The following is a 19094-nucleotide window of genomic DNA, read 5'->3' as shown; positions in this document are numbered from 1 at the left end:
GCACAAGCAGCTCAGGTGCGAAAAATAGCTTTTGAGCACTCGCCAAGATGAGGTTGCTGAGTGGACCCCTATTGGGGCACATGTGGGAATCTGCCAACTCCCCTCCTCTCACCTAAAAAAAGGGGAGGGGAAATAATTTTTTCTATTTTTTGATTATTTTTCCTTATCTTCATGAAACTAGTATCCAGAGTTCACTGTAATTTTGTTACCTCAGTGGATTTCTACATTTTCTGGTTAACAAACCCCTCCCAACCCACTGGAGAGGAAAAACAAACTTGGACAGACTGTGTTAAATTCATTTTCCTACTGTATTTCAAGGTCATTTTATTCATCAAGCACTATGTTCAGGACTTTTATGTTTCTCAAGGTCCTTTGAAAATGTTTGGGATCTGAAAAATAAAATGAAAAGAAAGCTTATAATAAAAATAATGTTGTTTATAAAACTTAACATTATGCCATTTATAAATTCTTAGTTATGTTTCTTTAATGTGCTATAGGTGCATTTTAATATGTTTGATATGAAATGGGACTGAAGTCCCTAAAACCAAGTTCATCACAAATCCAATGTCAGCTGCCACAGACTAATACATTAATTTTCAAAACTCTCATACATACCAGTTTTCGGAAGTAAGCCTATTCCTATCAGTATTTTGTCTCCTCATATGCAGCTTTTCCTTCAACAAGCATTAATATTAATTTATTACTTTGTGAATATGCAGTAGATATCAACAGGAGGAAATAACTTAATAGATAATATGAAAAGGAAATTTACCCTTAAAAATGTACAAAAGTAATTTATAAAGTATATAATCCATAAATAATCCAGGCTTCATATTTTTCAAGTGGTTCAGACACAGATGTGTTAATTGATGTGTACCAATCACTCCAAGCTGAGAGCAAAAACAATCCAAGTTCAAAGGATACATTTTAAATTCAAAGATAATGACTTTGAGCATTTTTAAGCCGGGAACTATATCTGGCCCATTTTAGGCACTCAACAAATAATTATTGCACTGATAGTTTATTGAATTTGTCAAGAAATATATTTTTGGTTAGTTATCTTCTTTTATTGAGCCCAGTGTGTAATATACATGTTAGACACTTGGGTGTTTTCTGTGACTTAATAATTTATTTCTGAAATATATGTACAACATATATAAAGATGTAACTATAAGTAGTTTAAAAATGACCAAAAAGGAGATCCTATCAGTACTGACTATAAGCAAAGGAATTTCTAGATTCTTTCTAATTATAGCACAAAACAATACATGCATATGTAATCCAGCATGTTCCAAAATCTATAGAATGAACTGTCAGGTTGGTTATTTGATTCAGTGTGGTGGCAATGACTGAAAATTTCTATTATAATAAGCTTATCCTGGTTAGAAGTAATATAATCAATTCTCTTAAAACAGGGGAGAATATTCTAAATCCTAACTTTTAAAGAACTCACTTTAGGAAATTTATTCCTAACTCAAGAATAGTTCAAATCAGGAAGTAGGTTAAAAAAAAGTCTCTAAGCAACTTAAAACTGAAGTTACAATGTCCATGCACAAAAGTCAAACACTTTTTCTACAGAAGATTTGCTCAAAGTACTTATTTAGACTCTTGAGACAGTTTTGCTCAAGCTTCATTACGTGGTTTTCTTGCCTGTAGATTAAAAGCAGTAAATTAAAATGGTGGAGAGGATAATAGAACTTCACTGACAGCAATAAGAAGCAACAGCTGACAGTGAGGAAAGGGACAGGGAAACTACAACAGACAATAGAACTAAAAAAAAACCCAAAACAAAGCTATTCAGATCTGTACAGTGTGAGCAAACAGCTCCACACACCAGTACAGCAAGATGACTTTATCTGTAAATGTAATAAAGTGAATATTCATACTGACGACCAGTTTTCATACAACTGGAGTACATACCTTATTTCCCATGTGTATGTCAAAATTATTATTTCAAATCTGAAAAATTTGCCTGCTGTCAGTCATATTGTTATTTGGCTCCAACTAGAAGGGCCTGGTACCATGGTGGGTCATGTAACTTTCAGCTTCAGCTTTGCGCTGGCCACTGTTCAGTTACATTATAATGCATAATTATTAGAACCTCTATAACTCATTATGAGATTATCAAAGGCAATAATGTAACTTTCTCAAATTGATTGTTTAATTGGTTCCAAGATATCCTCATCCAATATTCCATGACACAAAGCTGTAAATGAAAAACACTGACTTTCAAGACTTTGTACCTGTTTTCTTTTTTTTGCAAGTGAGAGGAAGGCAGATAAGAGACTAACTCCAGCATGCATCCATCAACCACCTAGGTCGGGGGGGGGGGGGGGGGGGGGGGGGGGTGAAAGAGAGGGGGGAGGGAGAGGAGTAGGGCACTCCTCCTGTGAGTCCTGACTGGGAATCAAACCTGGGACACCCACACAACAGAGGAAGCTCTACCATTGAGCCAACTGGCCAAGGACTGTTTATTTTCAAATGAGATTATATATCTAATAGTGGTGCTATGAGGATTAAATGAGATAATGTACATAACACTAAGCACAATGTCTGGGGCAGTCTAAGACCTCAATCACGGTCCCTATTATTCTTCTAGTATTGTAAATTTACCTCAGCCCAAATCCCGTTATTTTGCAGGTGCAAAAAAAGAAGCCTCAAGAGTAAAACCAACTTTCTAAGGCTCTACTTGTCATAGTATTGTCTTGGATAAGCAGCTTAGCGGCATGCGCTAGAGGTCCAGGGTTCTGGCAGGGTTCCGTCTGCAGAGAAGCCGAGGGGAGTGTTTGAACTTGAGGTGTGAGGGGTTTCGCGACACCTAGGGCGGTTCAAAGTGCTGCCTGTGTGTGTAACAACCACCATTCGTGTATCTCAACACAGCAGGCTGTCAAGTAACCGGGTTCCGCTCAAATCCCGGTTGGGTCAACTTTAAATAGAGACAAGTACTTGATTTATAGGCTGAAGAATACGGGGAGCTAGAAACCACCTGGGCGCCACCTTCGGTGGGTAGGTGGAAGTTATCCAACCAGCCCTTCAGTGCCCTTAACAGAGGGGGGCTGCCATGCCTTTTCACATCCCCGGAGGAGGGCAGTTTCTTGCTTCTTCATAGCACTTACTCCCTGACCCGTAGGCAAGGGTTGATGACCAGGCCTCTTCGCTCCGGCGGGCCGGCCGAGCCCCGACCAGACCCTCTGCGCGCCGCGGGGGCTGCGGAGGCCGGCGCGCGGCCGACACGCCCCGTGCTCGCCGCTCCTAAGATGGCGGCGCGGACGCTCGCTCACGCCTCGCCGCCCGCGCTCCTCCGAGCCGGTGGCCTCAGGAGGTGGGAGCGGGCGAGGCGCGGACCGCAGGAGGGCGACGGCTGCTCGGACCCTCCCGTGCAGCGCAGGCTCCGGAGTCCAAGCATGCTATACGCCAGGAAGCGGAGGCAGTCAGGGAGCCCGCGGGCGCCGCACAGACGAAGGGAAAAAAAGGGAGAAAAAAAGGGGGTTAAGAAAGAGGAGCGATGGCACATCCGGGACCCCCCGCCCGCTCCGCCCCGGAAATACGTTTTAGGAGGGTTGGGGGGCAGGTAGCCGCTCTTCAAAACAGGTTCTTCCCCCGGTCTCCTGGTCTCCCCCAAAATGTCGGGAATTTCCCTCAACACCGTCCTCCCTTGGGTTACCCGGCAGTCCCTCGCGACTCTGCGGCTTCCTTACACTACGCTGGCTGCTGACACGGGCAGCTCGCGTCTCACAGAACGGAGCGCTTGCGCCGTGCCCCTAGCCTCCCAGTCCAGCCTCACCAGCGCGGGTAGGAGAGTACCGACGAGAGCACCTCGCGTGACCCCAGCCGGCGCCAAGCCTAGGCACGTTTGCTCGGAGCGCTGCCACAGAGCCCCAGCCTCGCGCCACCCCCAGACCCGGGACTGGGGCTGCCAGCGATGGTGCTGAGCCCGCCCCTTCCGGCGACTGGCCGGCCCGCCTCTTCTCCTCTTCTCTCCCCAGCCCCTCCCCGTGCGAGTGTCTCCCTCTCCCTTTCGCTCTCTCACCCTCTCTCTCTCTCTTTTGTGAGTTATAGCAACCGTTGCCTTGTGAATCAAGCGCCATAGTCACCGTAGTCCTGGCGACTGTTACCCATCAACAACAACTACTCCTCTCCTCCTCCTCCTCCTCTTCCTCCTCCTCCTCCCCACCACCACCATCTCCATCACCCACCAACAACACCACAATAATCCACAGCCAAGGTGAATATTCTTCGGTCTCTACATGTGTGTGGGAGCGTGTGGATGCGTGTGAACGCGTGTGTCCGTGAGTGTGTGTGTCTGTGAGCGAGCCGAGCGTGGCTGTGCGGGGTCTCACTCCTGACACCGGGGACGGTGCCGCTGCGGCGCCGCTGCCGAGGGGCTCGGTCCCCCGGGCTTGTTTACAATGGACCGCGCGCCGCGGCTGGGTCGGGGGTGTGGGCGCCGCGCCGCCCGCCCGCCGGCCCGCCGGCCCCGGCCCTCCGCCGCGCTTCTGGGATGGAGCGGGAGCTCGGGGGGGCTGCGAGCCGAGCGGGAGAGGGAGCCCCAGTTCTCCTTTGCGGATGGTGGAGCTCTCCCCTAGGTCTTGTCTGAGGAGGAGAGTCAGGTGAAGAGAGGAGGATTTTTCTTTTTTCCTTAATTTTATTCTTTTTCAAAGCTGATTGCTTCCTGCTTGTTTTAAAACCGAAATAGACAACAGTGTGCAGGGGGGACCCAAGAGCTGGTGTTTTGTTGTTGTTGTGCACTTGTGGGGCCTTGTTAAGGGTTTTGTTATTTTTATCCTCGTACAACGGTGAACTTTTCCCACCGCCCATTCCCTTCATTTTGCTCCTCTTTGCCTTGTGCTAAATGGGTTGCTCTTTTACCATCATCAGCTGTTCGCTTTTCTTTTCTTTTTTTTCTTTTAAAACTGTTTTCTTTGTGCCGCAAACAGTCTTAATATCCATTCAGCACTCTTCCCTTCTCCTCTGGCTTCTCCCCCCACACCCCTTGCACACAGTGAAACCTGGGGCCTCTTCGCTGGACTCTTTGCTGCACTGGGACAGAGATTTTTAAAAAATCTCTCTCTTTCGTGTGTGTGTGTGTGTGTGTGTGTGTGTGTGTGTGTGCTTGCTTGTGATTTAAACCGGATGCGGGGCATCTGTGATACTTGGGTTAGTAGTTATTGACAGTGCTTTATCTTTCATGTGGACATGGGAGGGGTAGTAGTGAGGTTCCATTTCACTTTGATGAACCTCCCTCCCCACCATGGAGTGTTAACAATTTTCATTGTGGTTATAAGACTTGTGTGGGATAAGCAGGGAAAGGAAATAAGGAAGCTTTGTGAGAACTCAGGTTACAATGTTATCTGTGACAGTTATGGTACTTTAAAGAGTTTTTTTCTCTCTCTCCATCCTCTCTGTTCGTTTTTCTGAGAGTTGAAATTGAAGTCAAGTTGTTCATAAAGAATGTATGAAGCTTCTCAACTTGAAACGTGTGTATATTTCACTTTCTTTATGGTTGTTAAGATGTAAGCATGTGTATACTTAACACATCTTTATTTTTGGCTTTCTTTGGACAGTGACTTAAACCTGATGAGGGGAGAGAACTTTTTCCTTTTTAAGTCTCTTTAAAAAATACATTTTACTCTGTAGATTTGAATGCTTATTAGTCCTCAAGTACTAGGGCTCTTGGCTGGAGGTTACCGTTTTCTAGATCCTGTAAATGTGTTCATTTTTCAGCCTAACATTTAATTAATAGATTATCAGTAAAAAGTTTTTATAATGAATGTGTGCTAAAACAAATATACTGTTATATTTGCACATATTAAAGTTTTCAATTTGGAATTTTAAAATAGTTATTTAATTAGTCTTCTTTCTAACAGTAAACATACTGATGTACCTGACAGAGCAGCCTGTGAATAATGTGGCAGTATTAATTATTCTTAACATTGTCAATGAGCAGATTGGATAATTGTTATGCTATTAAGGCTAATACTTTGTAAAATAAGAATTTTTTAAAAAATTTTCTCTTTCAATTCATTTCCTTGTGATTGCTACTTTAAATGATGATTATATTTTTTTCTGAAGTCTTTCTCAGAGCACTCATATTCCGTTATATTTATTCAACCCCATCCCCCATCTGGGTCTCTGTGCAAATATCTAATACTAACTTGTATTTTTTTTTTCTGTTCAGATGAGTGTCAAATGCCTGAACACTTTTGGATGGTGAAGCTCCTGAGTCCCATAAACTCTCTCTGAAGTTAATAGCAGTTTTGCTGTTTTGAGACAGCATCAGACCTTATGCCATTTACATAATAGTTTTTCAGCTGAGTAGATTATATACTATAATGTTATAGTTTAATATTTTTATTTGCAGTGCCCAAGAACTTTTTTGAAGCATTTTACTTGTTACAGTTATCTCAGATTCAATAATTTAGACTTTCATTTATAAGTTGATTTGAGAACAGAAATTGAATTCTGTTACCTATTTTTAATGCACATATATGGTACAAAAGTCACTGTTAAAGATGCTTTGGGCTCATGTATGTCAATATTATTCATATGGGTTGAGGAAATAATGAGAAATAATAGCAAATGAGAAATTTTAAGGTTTAACATAAGGGTAAGTGCTTAGCACTTTGTTTAGTCTTTTAAAAAATTATTGATTGATTTTAGAGAGACAGAGGAAGAGAGAGAGAAGCATTCATTTGTTGTTCCACTTAGTTGTGCATTTATTGGTCACTTCCCGTATGTGCCCTGACGGGGGATTGAACTTTCAACCTTCCTGTTTCAGGATGCCTCTCGAACCTAACCAGCCAGGGCTTGTTTATTCTTTGTGATATTTTTCGGAAGAGGGATTATATTGTGTATTGGTATTCTTCTGTGTTCTCAGTTTTTAGACTAATAGAAATCTCTGAAAGTGAGTGACCACACTTCAACATGAGAAGTATTAAATAGGAGTCACTTGTAGCTTGTTTTTAGTCAGTCTTTTTAGATTGTTTTGCCAGTGAATTGCATTCACCGGTATATGCATATTTTTGGAGTACATTTGCATGTATAATATAGTAATCTAAAGCTCATTCCTAAAATGCATGATTCCATAATATTTTCATTTTATGGAGTAGTTATGCCTAATTAAAAAAATAATATTTATTCCTCTAGTGTTCAAGTAGTCTGTACTGTACTTAGATACTCTAGTAGAAGGTTCATAGTTTATAAGTTTACTGTTCTTCGGCCCTAAACAAAAAAATATTCTTACCCTAAACAAAGTTAATATGGTAATTTTGACCATTAAAAAATTAGCAATTAAAAATGAATCATAAGTCAAGATAGATTTAATGTATGATTTAAATGATAGGTATTACTTTTTGGTAACATGTTTTATTCTTCTTGAGGAAGTTGATTTTCTGTGTGCTTTCCTCTAGTTTTCAACTGAAAAATTCAGTAAGTAGGTGGATTATGACTTCGCTTTTCAAATTTTATGAAGAGTATATGTATGTTTAAAAGGGTTGATATAGCATCAGATGTGTGGGAAGAAGTAAAAGAAAAAAAAAAGACTTCTGAACAGAGTAATAGAAATGTTACTTTGTTCTTGTTATTGTAGTGAGACTATGTTATAATAAATGAGAATACCAAGAAGTAAACTTTTAAATTAAGAAGTCTTCAAAGAAGTAAATCTTTAAATTATGAAGATTCTGTTGGTTTTCTGTTTCTGTTTTGTTTTTTCTTGTTTTTATGTTGAAGAGTAGCATAAAAATCTACTTTCAATTACTTTTAAAATAGTTTCCCTAATGTAACTATTTGCCTTTAACTCTTTGGTATAAATTTCCACTGACCATCAAAAACCAGACTTTAAATTCCTTTATGTTCATAGGTGCATAGTGTTCCTATATTTTAGAAATATGAGATTAAGTGGATTTGACTAAATCTAGCTTGTTGGGGACAGATGGCTGCTTTAAACAGGTGTCACTTTCATTTCTAGTGTACTGTGTTGGGACTTCCAGTGGTTCACAAAAGGACTGTCTAGAGCAGGTGGCATCCTTTGCTTTTGTCCTTAGTAAAATACACTTTTGGAGTTAATTATTTTCCTAGGAAGTGCTGTTTTTTTTAAGTGTTTTTTTAAACTATTCAAATTAAGGTTTATTTTAACATAAATTTTATTACTGAATATTATTCTGTTTTCAAACTGTGTAAGTTGCAGATCCTTTCACAAAATACTTAAAAATCCTTAGTAGTTATGGTAAATTACCTTTGAATTTAGAAAATGTACTCAGGACATTTTATACAATCAGTCACAGTTATCTGAAGCGAAAAGCCAAGACAGATTTGAATAAAGTAAAATTTGGTTAACATGGCAAGTTAACTTTTACCATCCCATACATACATACTCTTTTATAGAATTATTTTAATTTGATTGATGAATGTTGGAAATCAGTGTTGTTTTTGTTGCTTCATTATTTTAAGTATTTTGAAACTAAAACATTTTCCATAACTACTTCAATTGTTATATAAAGTTTTTAGTGTTATTTTTAAATGAAAATTGTTTTTAAGCATTAATGTTTAACAATATGTACTGGAGTAAATAAAAGAGTATCGACTTATTGATTTCTAAGGTTCATTTTTACTCTGATTCTATCCTTTTTTTATGGGAATTTTGTACATCTTATAATAGATGCACCAGAGGGTGCTGTGCTGTTTGCAACATGAGATTATTATCGGTAAGAATGTGAACGAATTAGAACTAAAATTTTAATTATATGTGTATTCAAGCATATAATAGCCCTATTTCTATGGATTTTAAATTTAATATACTGTCTTAATTGGCAGTTTTATATTAAAGCCTGTCTTTCTCTGTACTAATATATGTTAGTGCTACATAAAACAGTATAAAGATGATACCTTTGGCATAATATGAATGTCAGCATTTGTCCTATAGGCATATACATTGAGCATCTTCTTATGCAGTTATTTCAGTTTCCATTTCAAAAATTGAGTTCCATTTGAAAATCATATACTATTTTGGCAGCAAGGCTTTGCAGTCTGTAAATTTGGTATTATGGCACATAGCAATATATTGTATATTCTTATAACATTTCTGTGTGACATAATTAGTGATATGCTTTTTATGGTAATACTCTAAAAATGCTACTTCAAAAGAACAGATAGCAATATTTATCAGGCTAATTAAGTCAATAGTAATAGTAATATTAAAATTTGGAGAATTTAGTCCCCATTTCAGGCTGTTGAAGTAGTCTGGTTTGAATATTTAATTCAGCTTTGTTATTTGAAAAATTTTTAGATTCCCTGTCTTTCTCCGTGCCATATACCACCAAACTGGAAATGATCTATCTAAATACTTGTTCATTGAGAGTTTTTTGAGGAAGATTATTGAATCCAGTCTCAGGCTGTGGTTGCATCATTGATTTTCCTTCCTCAGTGGTATATACTAAAAGATATAGAACTGAAACACTGGCAGTCAGTATCTTCATCAAGTAGCTTAGAAAATTGTGGTTACATCATAGAAACTTTTTTCTCCAGATAATGGATTTAGCTATACTGTTATCCCACATTAACAATCAGCAAAATGTGATATTTTTATCAAATACCCTTAATCAGGCATAGTATTTCATGTGTTGGAATGCCACAAAGAATCCAAAAAAATCAATAGAGAATAACAATATTCTAAAATACTAGCCTATTTAAAAATTAGGTGTTTGTCTTTTAAAATGTGGTCCTACTGTTTTACCATTTAGTTTAGGCCACTATGATTTTAAAGTATATTATATGACATTGTTTCAAAACTTTCTATTTGAAGTTTTATATTTCATATCAAAATATAAGATCTACTTAATGAAAACACATCAGTTAGAAATTGAAATATATTTAGAGTATCAAGTAAGTATTTATATATATATTTTGTTTTTAAATAGATCAAGGGAAGAACACAGGCTTTGGGGGTCAGATTTCAGTTAATCTTATTAGCATTGGGACCTTGGACAAGTTATTCATCTTCACCTAGCCTCAGTCTTCTCATCTGAAAACCAGGATCACTCTTACCTACCTGCTTATAGGGTTCTGTGAAGATTAAAGGGGATAGATAATTCATGGAATGTTCTTTGCTCAGAATACATGCTGAATACATGTTGGTTCTTAGTATAAGGAAATACTAGAAGATACCCATTCTAATCATTTTGCCATCTAAGAATCTCTTAAATATGCTCCTGACTGTCCTTCCCATTGGGCCCTAAGTTTTGAAAGATGTCAGCTAATCTGTACTCATTAAATAATTATTCCTTCTTTCCTCCTTTTAAAAATAAAGACACAAAGCTATCAACCACAGGTTTGGATTACCATTTGAAAACCAGTTTCGTTATTTCACTGAATTAATAGGATACTAGCCCCAAGTGTTATTTTAGTTTTACTCTGCAGCCTTGGTATAGTGGATTTCTTTTCCTGTATTTGAGTAACTCCTGTTTCATGGATCTTAGACTGAGAACTAATGATACAACATTTCATAAACTCTTATACTTCCCATTTTCCATTTCATTGTCTAATATATATTTTCCTTTTTACATCTGTTATACCTGAATTTGTTTGAAAACATTTTGAGCTTTATTTATAAGCTTTGTACAAAACACAATGATTAATATGAAATAATAGTTATATAAAGATAAGTTCATCAAGAAATTATTCTATCATTTTATAATGCACTGTTTATATTTATTTTACTAATGGTAGAAAAATGTGTGAAGTTACCACATGTTTACCTATAGCAATAAAAAATTTTGAAGTAATTTGCCAATCCTAATTTTGAGGAATGGTAACCTTGTAATATTATGCAATTAAACACAGAAATTGTAGAGGAAAAATGTCAACTTTGGCTTCATTTCTTTGGAATTTAAAGATGTTTAAAGAAGCAGTTTAGTTGGCTGCTATATACAAGGTTGCTGTTTAGAATTTATATATATTTTCTAAGCATTTTAATTAAGAATGTTTTTTTCTCACTTTATTCTAAAATAGCCCTAATCTTTCTCTAACTGGGAATGCCATTTATACATTCCCGTTGAAAATTTACTTGACACAGTGTGTCATCTTTACTGAAGCATTTTATATTGTATAGGCTTTTTGTTTACCTCTTTCATCTTACTTGCTCCCATCCTCCCCAGTCCTGTTAGTGTTTAATTAATTATATGACTCCTTTTATATTATTTTTTTATAAAGTAGGCAGACTCTCGGCTCAGCCATCTCTTTGCTTCCTTTATCCAATGAGTTTGACACATTTTTCAAGGAGTTTTTCAGAAAAGACTAGGAAATGTGACTTCAGTTGTGAGTTTATATATTATTCTTACCATTTCAATACTCTATTATTTCTTTTTTACAATTTCTATACATCTGACTATCCCCTTGAACAAATAGCATATTCTTGATCCACTAATGATGTAACCCAAACATGATTTTGCTTCAGAAGGTTCCCTTCCCAGTCCTGGCTGTGTTCTGGCTCTAGGTTAAATCTCTAATCTCTTCCAAAAATATGGAGTTTGCACAATCTCATATGTCTGCTTATTGCTGACTCTTAACTGCTGTACTCTTCTTTGTCACTACTTTTATTAGAAAATGTACATACCCAGTCTGTATGTACTGCTTGCTTTTACTTTATAGTGCCTGGTCAAGACTGTCAGAGAGGTTCCTGATGATTCCTATTTAGGCCAAAATAGGAAAAGGATAATAGAATCTGAGTCCAGGAAAATTGAGAGTGAGGCAGGTTGCCTGAACATGAAAGTACATTAATTTGTGAGAGGAAACATTCAGAGGTTATGTGGAAGGAGAGAGGAGAGAGAGAGAGTGACTAGGCTGAGAAGAAGGGTCTTTAAAAGTGCCAGCCAAAGGAGGAAAGGGAGGAGGAAACAAAGGTCCTGTTCTGGTACTCTGTCACTAAATAAAACCTTAGGTTAGTCACTGAAACCTTGTTCTCAGTTTCTCCATCTGTAAAATGAAACAGTAGGGCTATGTGATGATCTCTATAGCCCTTTCCAGCACTAATAGTTCTGATTCTATGACTAGATTTGCATGGGGAAAAGGGAAACATGCCAATAATATGGAGCCAGGAATTGGTGTGTGTGTGTGTGTGTGTGTTTTGTGGATGAACTCAAAGGCTAGCATTTTGCTTTACTATTTTTCTCTTCTGATAAGAACAGCAAAGAAAGAAAGCTCAGAGCCTGGGTCTAGCATAATGGCCATACGTACAACATAGTCTCAGAAGGTTCCTTCCTCCATTTCAGTGGTCCCCTTAGATAGCTGTGGCTAAGTGCCCTGATTTCCTCACCCACATAGGAATTAGTTGAGTGTGACAGCTTGAGCTCCTGGCCAGCCAACAACTTTATGTCTGTGTGCCAGACTAGTGTCTGACAGTTGGGGCTCCTGCCTGTTGCTCACCAATGAGAGATTTCAAACAGGATTTAATTTCTCAAGTGTGTGGATAGGCAAATTGACAAACACCAAGGGGGAGGGATTTGCTAGCTATCATCAGAAGCAATAAAAATGTTATGTTTGTGTTTACTTCATCAACATTTCTTCCCTAGTTATTAAAACCTTGTACTTTCTTCCCTCCATGCTACTCAGATGGTTTTGGAAAGAACTTAAAGTCCTATCAAGTAGTCTTGGCAAATTCTTAGGGTCGTGGAGTACTTTGAGACCCTGCTCTGGGAAGCATTGCCATCATTCATACTTTATGTTTTTCATTGGTAATATTTATTGCTTTTCTTTTTTTCTGAATGTTATACTTGGATAAACATTCTTTTTATTCAGGTTTGATGTATCTTTTCGTCAAGAATTGTACATTTCCATAAAATTGTATGTTACTGTTAATTGACACTTGATCTTAGCCAAAAGACTGAGAAGCAATACATTAATGTTAAATTAGCAAGTAGACTTATCAATATTTTAAAGCATTACAATGAAAAAAACATTTTTGCATTAGCTCAAGATGTCTTGTGTTCTGCTATATTTCATCTCTTTTACCAGTCTTATAAGGAGTGTATAAAAAGACTGTAATGATTGTTGCTTTCAAAATTATTTTTTTGAATAATTATTTTTATTGATTAATCATATTCAAGAGTCTGAATTTTATTCTGATTTGTATACTCGATAGCATTTGCTTATTTCAATACAATAACTAACATACTTAAAAATGTATCTGGCCCTCTTTAGTATCAGTCAGCAGTTTTTCATAATATGCAAACCCATCTAGACATGCTCTGCTTTTTTCAGTTAAGTTTCTTTCTTCCCTGCCTTAGTTGCCGTGTTGGGTGAGGAAGGTGCTGGAGAGAGGCAGGAAGAAGCAGATACATTTAGAAATCATATTCTGTTTTCATCGTTGAATACCAGTGCACTGCATATTCTATCCAGTTCATTTTATTTTGAACTGTGACATTTTGGTGGGGGTAGGGTTGAGGTGGAAACTGAGGGTATGGGGACAGAGGAGACAGAAGTGACTAAGGTGCTGAGAGTCTTTTCCAGATCTCTTTTCTTTCATTGTTGTAGAATTGTGCAAAGTACATCATACTTTTGTGATGATTGGCATCTTACTACTTTATGCTTTTTATCTTCTTCTCCTGAAGACATGACTGTATGTTTATTCCTTAGTGCATTAGGGGATGTGCAGTAACATCCTTCTAAGGAGTCTATACTGTATTGTGGTTTCACCATGCACAGCTTTAGAAAGGTAGGAATAAAAGAAAGGAGTACTGAGAAAATCTAGTTTGTGTGCCAGCTAATAGAAATAATGCCTTAAATCCACCTGTCTGTGTTTTGCTTTGGGTAGATTGTTTGTGGAGATTATCTATCTATCTATCTATCTATCTGGCATCTATCTATCATCTATCTATCTATATCTATCTATGTATGCTATTTTTGTTTTTCAAAAAGAATCTATGTTTTTTTCCCTGCTCCTATTTAGGCTGACATTTTAAAGAACCAAAGAGTATATAATCTGTCACATTAGGCTTTCACTGATTGGCATTTGATTATATACATATATCTTGGAGATAAGTTTTAATGAAGTGTCAGCATAAGGGTCATTAAGAAAAACTCTCAGAGAGATAATCTATTAGTGATCTGAAGATCCTCTTTGCCATTTTAAATTAACAGTATGTATTTAGATGTGCTACAAAGAAAACTTACCATGAAAAAGTTAATATACAGATACCAGATAAAGTGAGATTGTTTATTTTACAATGTGATTATATTATATGCTTTAAAGAACATTTTAAAACATTTTGTTTAGGAAATCACTTCATATTTATACAGTGTACTTATATTAAGAAAAATGGAATTTAGCTTAGATTGTTTTGTGTATGAATGTGTGTGTAGTATAGACCTTTAGAAAATCATTTTAATGTATTTGTACTTGGTGCTTTAGAACTTGGATCCATACCTTTTTGCTCACTATTTTTGTATTATACATGTTTTGTAACAGTATTAGAAACCACTCCGGTGCTATTTTCTTGAGGCAAAGAAAATTAGGAAAAATGTTTGACTTAATTTGTTTAAATGATCTTTGTGTGCTTTGTGGAACAGTTTTTAATAGTATCTCACATAATATGGTAATTTTGAGGATACTTTTAGTTAATACAGAGTGAATTATGCATTGATTCATGAGTGCTGAAATTGAATTATATCATAAAGACCAAAATTGTAATTCATTCTTGTTATAGTAGATTAAGATACAGTGTTGCTGGGTCAACATTAATCTATTCCTTTATTTTTAGAAGTCTGTCAAGTTTTGAAATTTAAAGTTTTTAAATACTGTTGAATGAGTAGAGCTGTATAATTGATGTGGACTTATGTTTCAGAAAGGTTTGAGAACCATATGGCTTGGAAATGGGGTGGGATCTTATTTTTGAAATTGGAAGGCAGTGTATTTTAATATTTTGATTTTGTTAGGTTTGATCATTTTTGGTGTTGACGGAAATGTAGTGACCATGGACTGGAAATGTTGATAAAAGTAATTTTTTAGAGGAAGTCTTTGTAGTGATACACATATTTCACTTGCCTCCGGTCCTGCTTCCGTTGGTAGTTTAACCCTGTGAGTAGTATGAACGTTCATGTATATCCTCATGCCTCCTGACCATTCAGAGTAAGATCTTTTTATTTTTAAAAATGTGTAAGGCAACAGTTAAAAAAGGAAAATATATGTTCTTGTTCCCATAAATTAGTTATCAAACAAACATGATTTTAAATTAATAAAACTGGAACTGGAACTAATTTCATTTTTTGAAAAAAAACAACCTCACTCCTGGGGGTCAGTCAGCATGAAAAAAATTCACTACTCAAAGGGTTAAAGTAAAAGCTTTTTCGTTGGATACTGTAAGCCTCTCTATTATATTGTGCTTTTGTTAATTTACTTTGTTGTCTGGAATTTCCCAAATCCTACAGCACAATCTTATGTGATGCATGATGGAAGTTCCAGTTTACCTACTGGTTTACAAACCTTGGAAAGAATGCCAATAGGTGACAGGTCAGGCTCAGAACAATACTTTACTTACTGTGAAGGAATGGGGTAAGATTGATGGTTACTGGGCAGGATCATATAATTGGAAAAACTAGAGTAAGAACGATGAGTAAGTACAATTTAGACGCATGGGTCCCCAAACTTTTTACACAGGGGACCAGTTCACTGTCCCTCAGACCATTGGAGGGCCACCACATACAGTGCTCCTCTCACTGACCACCAATGAAAGAGGTGCCCCTTCTGGAAGTGTGGTGGGGGGCCGGATAAATGGCCTCAGGGGGCCGCATGTGACCCATGGGCCGTAGTTTGGGGAAGCCTGATAAAGTAAAAGATCTTTTTAGGGGCTGTATGTATAAAAAACCCAGTTTGCCATATTCAGCATATCTAGTAATATTATCACTACTACTGTTAATAACATTATTTCTAATATTTGATTCAAAAACTCTCTAGCAGAGACTTGAGATAATTGGATATATTACTCTATAAGCTGGCAGTTTTACATCATTGTACTTTTAGCCTTTACTTTTGAATGAGGATTAAAAGACTTATAGCAATGTGTATTTAGTGTCAATACTATTTTGGTTAATTTAGAAATCCTGAAATAATTCAGATTTTTATTAATTTTAAGGAGCATTTTGAAAAAAAGGAAGCAAGGAATTAGATATAAAATTGCATATTCCCAGCTATGTGGACATATTCTTTAAGGTTTCAAAGTTATAGAAGACTACACAAATGACAGAAATGATATTTGGATATCAAAAAAGAAGGATAGGAGGAGATATTGAAAATGTAGTTAGATAAAATTAGTAGAAAATTTTGAAATAAAAATAAAACTAAGGTAACATGGATAAATGAAAGTATGAATGGTGAACTGATTTGTTGGAAGAACAGTCTTCTTTTATTATTATTATTATTATTATTTTTTTTTTTTTTTGCCTTATAGTGACTTTAACTAATAGGGGTAGTTGAGGCACAGATTGTACTTAGAATTCTTTATGTGAATCATTTGTTTTTATATTTGTTGGGAATATAATAAATCTCTGGACCCTTTGACTATTATTACATGTGGTTTCACTATTACATAATGTTCTGTTTATAAAAGTATTAAATTGATATGTTACGTCAGAATTTTCTTGTAATTTTATTATTACAATGTTACACAATATAATATTAGTATGCAAAATGTGCATAATTAATACAGTGTGTCTGTAAAGTCATGGTGCACTTTGACCAGTCACAGGAAAGCAACAAAAGACGGTAGAAATGTGAAATCTGCACTGAAAAAAAGGAAACTTTCCCAGTTTCATACCTATTCAGTGCAGTTCGATGTGGGCTCACGCACAGATTTTTTAGGGCTCCTTAGGTAGCTATCCTGTATAGCCTCTACAGACTCGTCACTGACTGATGGCCTACCAGAACGGGGTTTCTCCACCAAACTGCCGGTTTCCTTCAAATGCTTATCCCACCGAGTAATGTTATTCCTTCATTATAAACGCGCCGATATTCATGTTGCACTTTGGTCACGGATTCGAATTTAGCGAGGCACAGAACACACTGGACTTTCCTCTGTACTGTCTACATCTCGACTGGCATGGCCGTGGGCTGCTTCGCTGTATACACGGTGTTATGTCATCTGTGCATGCGCACATGCTGCCACATCATCCTACAGAAACTGGGAGGGTTTTCCTTTTATTTGGTGCAGATTTCACATTTCTATTGCCTTTTGTTGCTTTCCTGTAACCGGTCAAAAGGGCACCATGACTTTACGAACACACTGTATATTCACTTGAGATATCTGATATCTAAAGCAGTTTACATTTGGGAAGTCAATGTAGAGTTGCAAACTGTGTACCATAAGTATATATATTCTTAAAACTGTCTTTTAAAAAAATTGATTTGGAGAGAGGGAGGAAAAGAGAGAGAGTGAGAGACAGGAACATCAATCTGTTCCTGTATGTGCCCTGACTGGCTATTGAACTGGCAGCCTCTGTACTTTAGAATGATGATCTAACCAACTGAGCTATCGGACCAGGGCTAAAACTGTCTTAATTTGGAAATTTTATAACTTACACTGAAGTAGAGACACTAGTATAATGGATCCCCATGTGCTCACCACATGGATTTAACAATTAGTACTGGCTATTCTTAAGTCTGTATAATTTGAAATATTTTTTTATTGAAATAAACTTGAATCCTTTATCCTGTGTTGCTCTGATAAGAATTTAATCTAATTTTAAGAACAGACTTAGTGTGGACTTGAAACAATGTTTACATTATTTTTAAGACAAAATATTTAAGTGTGATTGATCATGTTGTTTCTTCTCAGCAAAGCATTTATTTAAATCAGGAAATTTTTTTTCAGTTGTTGGTATAGTCTTTTGTTTAGTAATTCCAGGCTCTTCTACTTGAAATCTGACCTATCATTAAAAAAGGGAGCAGGCACAAGAACAGCAGCCCGTGTTTGCATGGTACAGAAGAACAGTTGTCTGGAGATATACCTCTCAGAGTTGAAATGGTGCTAATCTTTTGTACATCATTACTGTAATTTGCTTGTGGGTGGATTTGGGTGAACTGTTAAGAGCCATTTTGTAAGTTGATAAGGGAAGAAAAACAACTATCTTCTGGAATATTCTCTTTAAAGTTAGCTATTCAGTTAGTAGGACATAATTGAAGAATATAAAGGAAGAGACGTCCATAGGTAAGAGCTAATGTAGTGATAATTTTTAACACCATTCAGAGCAGTCTATTGTTTTCTAATTCACCAATTTCAGGGAATGAAGAGGGTCTCTTAGTTTTTTTATTTGACTGAAGTTAGGCAGGTGTGAAAGAAGCTTATTTTCTAATGCTAGAGTCTCTAGGAAAAAAAATCCGTTCATGATGGAAATTATTCTGTAATGAACTGATTAATATGTATAATAAGTAATGCTTAATGTCACTTTATACACAAAATGTAGACCAAAATCGCTTTAATTAAGAGCTGGTGTTTCCTTGTTGTTTGAATCTATTAAATGATTTAGATATGAGAAAGTAAAAACATTACATTAAATAAGGTTTGCACTTTTCAATTATGTAACTTTGATGCTAAACTTCTTTCTGATCAAAAGGTTCAACAAAAATGTGTATAACTTAAGATATTTTGTTAGTCATTTAAAATATTTCTATACAGGCTCACTAGCCAGGCAGAATAGTGAAGTGATTTAAAATGACCAAAGTGATGCACTAATTAATTGATCTAATTCTGTGACTAAACGATGATTTATTTCCTCAAAGGATTATTTAATTCTTTCTACTATTAGGAAACATCTAAGTTACGTGATCCTGTATATTAGATTCCCATATATTTAAGCTTTCCAGAAGTAGATAGAAGATGTAATGTATATAAAAGAAACCAGTATAAAGTTTAATCAGCCAAACAACGCTTGAACAAAATTTAAATGTAACCCCCGCAAAACAAAAGATCATAGAATATACATGTTAACTTCATTATAAAATATTTTATTATGATTTTAAAAAAATTGTTAGGAACTTAAGGTAATACCAATGATATTGTTTGTAATAATTCTTTCTGTTCTTTTAGATACCTATTTAGAGTCAAAATATT

General features: G+C 36.5%; 2 protein-coding genes across 4 annotated transcripts in view; one reads left to right on the top strand and one right to left on the bottom strand.

Annotated features, from left to right (window-relative positions):
• Positions 1–3017: 3017 nt before the first annotated feature.
• On the bottom strand, positions 3018–5717 carry LOC136322233 (uncharacterized). Its single transcript, XM_066254354.1, has 4 exons — positions 5689–5717; positions 4197–4593; positions 3785–4069; positions 3018–3407 (listed from the first exon to the last, which is right to left on the bottom strand). Exons 1-4 carry the CDS (start codon positions 5715–5717, stop codon positions 3018–3020), a joined length of 1101 nt encoding a protein of 366 aa, XP_066110451.1.
• RFX3 (regulatory factor X3) overlaps positions 4001–19094 on the top strand; it is a 325625-nt gene continuing 310531 nt past the window's right edge. For 2 of the 3 annotated variants that reach the window (XM_066257177.1, XM_066257176.1), the window contains exon 1: positions 4001–4225. The gene's annotated coding sequence lies outside the window, so the exon portion shown is untranslated. The remainder of the gene's footprint in view (positions 4226–19094) is intronic. The other variant, XM_066257175.1, reaches the window with a different exon arrangement.

The sequence above is a fragment of the Saccopteryx bilineata genome, chromosome 2 (assembly GCF_036850765.1).
Source record: "Saccopteryx bilineata isolate mSacBil1 chromosome 2, mSacBil1_pri_phased_curated, whole genome shotgun sequence".
Taxonomy (NCBI): Eukaryota; Metazoa; Chordata; class Mammalia; order Chiroptera; family Emballonuridae; genus Saccopteryx; species Saccopteryx bilineata.
Note: the sequence above shows the minus strand (reverse complement) of the source record. Positions and strands in the feature narration are given on the sequence as shown.

Excerpts from the sequence above, each read along its gene's own strand:
- LOC136322233 (XM_066254354.1), bottom strand. The coding sequence starts at position 5,717 with ATGAACACATTTACAGGATCTAGAAAACG. Across the intron at positions 4,594-5,688 it reads TTTACAGGATCTAGAAAACG|ACAAGACCTAGGGGAGAGCT; the intron begins GTAACCTCCAGC and ends TCTCCTCCTCAG. Across the intron at positions 4,070-4,196 it reads GGATTATTGTGGTGTTGTTG|GCAACGGTTGCTATAACTCA; the intron begins GTGGGTGATGGA and ends TTGATTCACAAG.